Source organism: Tachysurus vachellii, chromosome 8 (genome assembly GCF_030014155.1).
Source record: "Tachysurus vachellii isolate PV-2020 chromosome 8, HZAU_Pvac_v1, whole genome shotgun sequence".
NCBI lineage: Eukaryota > Metazoa > Chordata > Actinopteri > Siluriformes > Bagridae > Tachysurus > Tachysurus vachellii.
The window spans coordinates 27,224,002-27,226,501 of NC_083467.1; the positions used below are offsets into that span (position 1 = coordinate 27,224,002).

General features: G+C 45.8%; 1 protein-coding gene across 1 annotated transcript in view; it reads left to right on the forward strand.

Annotated features, from left to right (window-relative positions):
* Positions 1-2,500, forward strand: part of bard1 (BRCA1 associated RING domain 1) — a 26,440-nt gene that overhangs the window by 12,018 nt on the left and 11,922 nt on the right. The window contains exons 7-8 of the mRNA XM_060877110.1: positions 1,538-1,664; positions 2,058-2,190. Of these exons, the coding sequence (XP_060733093.1) occupies positions 1,538-1,664; positions 2,058-2,190 (260 nt within the window). The remainder of the gene's footprint in view (positions 1-1,537; positions 1,665-2,057; positions 2,191-2,500) is intronic.

Consider the following 2,500-nt stretch of genomic DNA (forward strand, 5'->3'; position numbering starts at 1 on the left):
TGCGTGCGCGTGCGAGAGTGCGCGTGCAAGAGAGAGTGCGTGCGCGTGCGAGAGAGAGTGCGTGCGCGTGCGAGAGAGAGTGCGTGCGCGTGCGAGAGAGAGTGCGTGCGCGTGCGAGAGAGAGTGCGTGCGCGTGCGAGAGAGAGTGCGCGTGCGAGAGAGAGTGCATGCGCGTGCGAGAGAGAGTGCGTGTGTGTGTGTGAGAGAGTGTGCGTGAGAGAGAGCATTAAATAACAGCAAAAAGCAAGCAAGCTAAGAAGAAAGAAGAACTGTTTGAGGACTGTTTTGTCTTTGCTTGTGTGTGCGCGTGTTCACGTGCGTGCGTGTGCGCGCGTGCGTGTGCGCGTGTTCACGTGAGTGCGTGTGCGCGCGTGTTCGTGTGCGCGCGTGTGTGTGCGCGTGCGTGTGCGAGTGCGTCTGTGCGCGTGTCCGCACTTTCTCTGCAAGCCTCCCACATGGAAAAACACATTTCAGAATCTATCAGACTCTGCACAAAGTACACACACACACACACACACACACACACACACACACACACACACACAGTTAAACAATCATCAGATCCATCTCAGATGTGAAAGCATCAATACGATTTAATGATAATTTCAGTGACCTCGTCGATCAGTATATATCCGTATTGTTCTGGTATCTGCGTCACGTTTTTCACGCCACTCGTCCCACGTCTGTGCGGTTAGAGAAGGGGAATCCCACTGCCTCATGAATCCAAATGAAATATTTTACGGACCAGCGGACCTGCTAATTGTCCCCCAGGTGTTATTTGCATATTGACGCTTCATCTGAGCAAACAGCGCTGTGTGTTTTTCACTTCACAGACGAGTCCTGCTCGCTTTAAATCCGTCCTCAGGGATCGGTGCTGGCGGTCACGGATCTGCACCTTCCTCTCATTAGCTGCTGAACACAATGCATACTGATTTATTACGTGTTATTTTTATTTGCGGAGTTTGAAATGTTATGTCACGTGTAATTATTACTAGGGCTGAAACTGCTAATCGATTTAGAAAAAAAAGTCAATTAGTGTCCGATTAGACAAAAGTTTCCTTCCTACAGAACGACTCGTGTCATGTGGTGCCAAGCAGCACGTATCGACTACGAATCGCTCAGCTTCTAGGTAGCTACATTTTTTTTGAATCTGTGGCGCAGACGAACACTAAGTCGTTTCTTTTCCTTAACACGCACTCGGACGATAAATATTCATTAATAAGGCTTTAAATCGACATCCTGCTTTCAGGTTTACACCAGAGTCGATTCACCGATTCACCGAGTCAACCCAAAAGGTTGGAGTGAATCTAATGAACGAATCACTCATTTGGATTTGGATTTGATTCTAATGAGTGAAAAAGAAAGTACATCCTCTTTCAGTTCTTTTTGTTTTTGTTGTCGGGGATAAAATTAGCGTCGTCATCCTCACAAACTTTTAGAAACAAACAAATAAACAAACCAAAAAAAAACAAATAAACAACAGACTTTTGTTCTTTGTGACTGTATACAGTATTAAGTGAAGTAAATTGCGTTACAGGAATATATTTGGCCTTCGACCTGTTGATTATGCCGCGACTGCAGAAATGCGAGAGGTCTTAAGTTTGGTCCCTGAGGCACTCCATGCAGTAACGACGCCAGTGAGCTCTCCAGCAAACCTTTTAAAGGTACAGACACCACACACAAACACACACACCTATCAAACCGGATATGAAGCAGTTTAATCGTTAATCGTACACAAAAATCCCTTAACGTGCACCTCGTCTGATCCGCTTCAAGTCGTAGAACTGCGGAGCACAAAGTCGTAAGCTTCGTATTATTGGCTTGAAAGAAAACGATTCCACGAATAAATGGAGATGAATCGTTAAGTCATGGTTCCGTTTAAAAAGAAGAAGAGTCGGTGCATGTTTATGTTCAGTACTAGCTGCGGTGGACGAGCTGCGTTACTGGAAGACTTTCATGAGGCGCTCTTTTTGTCGTGTGTGTGTGTAACGCAGCAAAACTACCGACTGTTTCTATGTAAAAACTGTTATGCTCTTACTGTACGTCCTTTGATTTAGTCTCCAGCTCTGATGAAGAAAGATGTTCACGTCACACTGATCGGTAGTAAACTGACAGCAGCTCAGCAGAACCAGCTCACCAAAGCAGCTCGAATCCTGGGAGGAAAACGAGCCGAGACTTTCTCCAGTGCAGGTAATTTAGCTTTTTTTTTCACATTTGAAATATTTCCCCTGGTCCTAGTGAACTCTAAACACACCCCTGGGTTGTATAGTCTGAGGTTTCACACTGTTCCTACTTTCCCTGGGGTTAACACTGAATCCTGGTTCTTCATATCCTGAGGTTTCACACTGTACAGTACTTTCCTAAACTCCGCCTGAAAGGTGCCCTGCCACACGTATTTCATTACTTTTGTGGTAATGTCTGAAGTTTACCATGGACTTGGTTCCCTTGTTTCAAGCCATCCTAGTGTGGTATAGAAAGCCTGCAGGAAGACTCAGCTCGA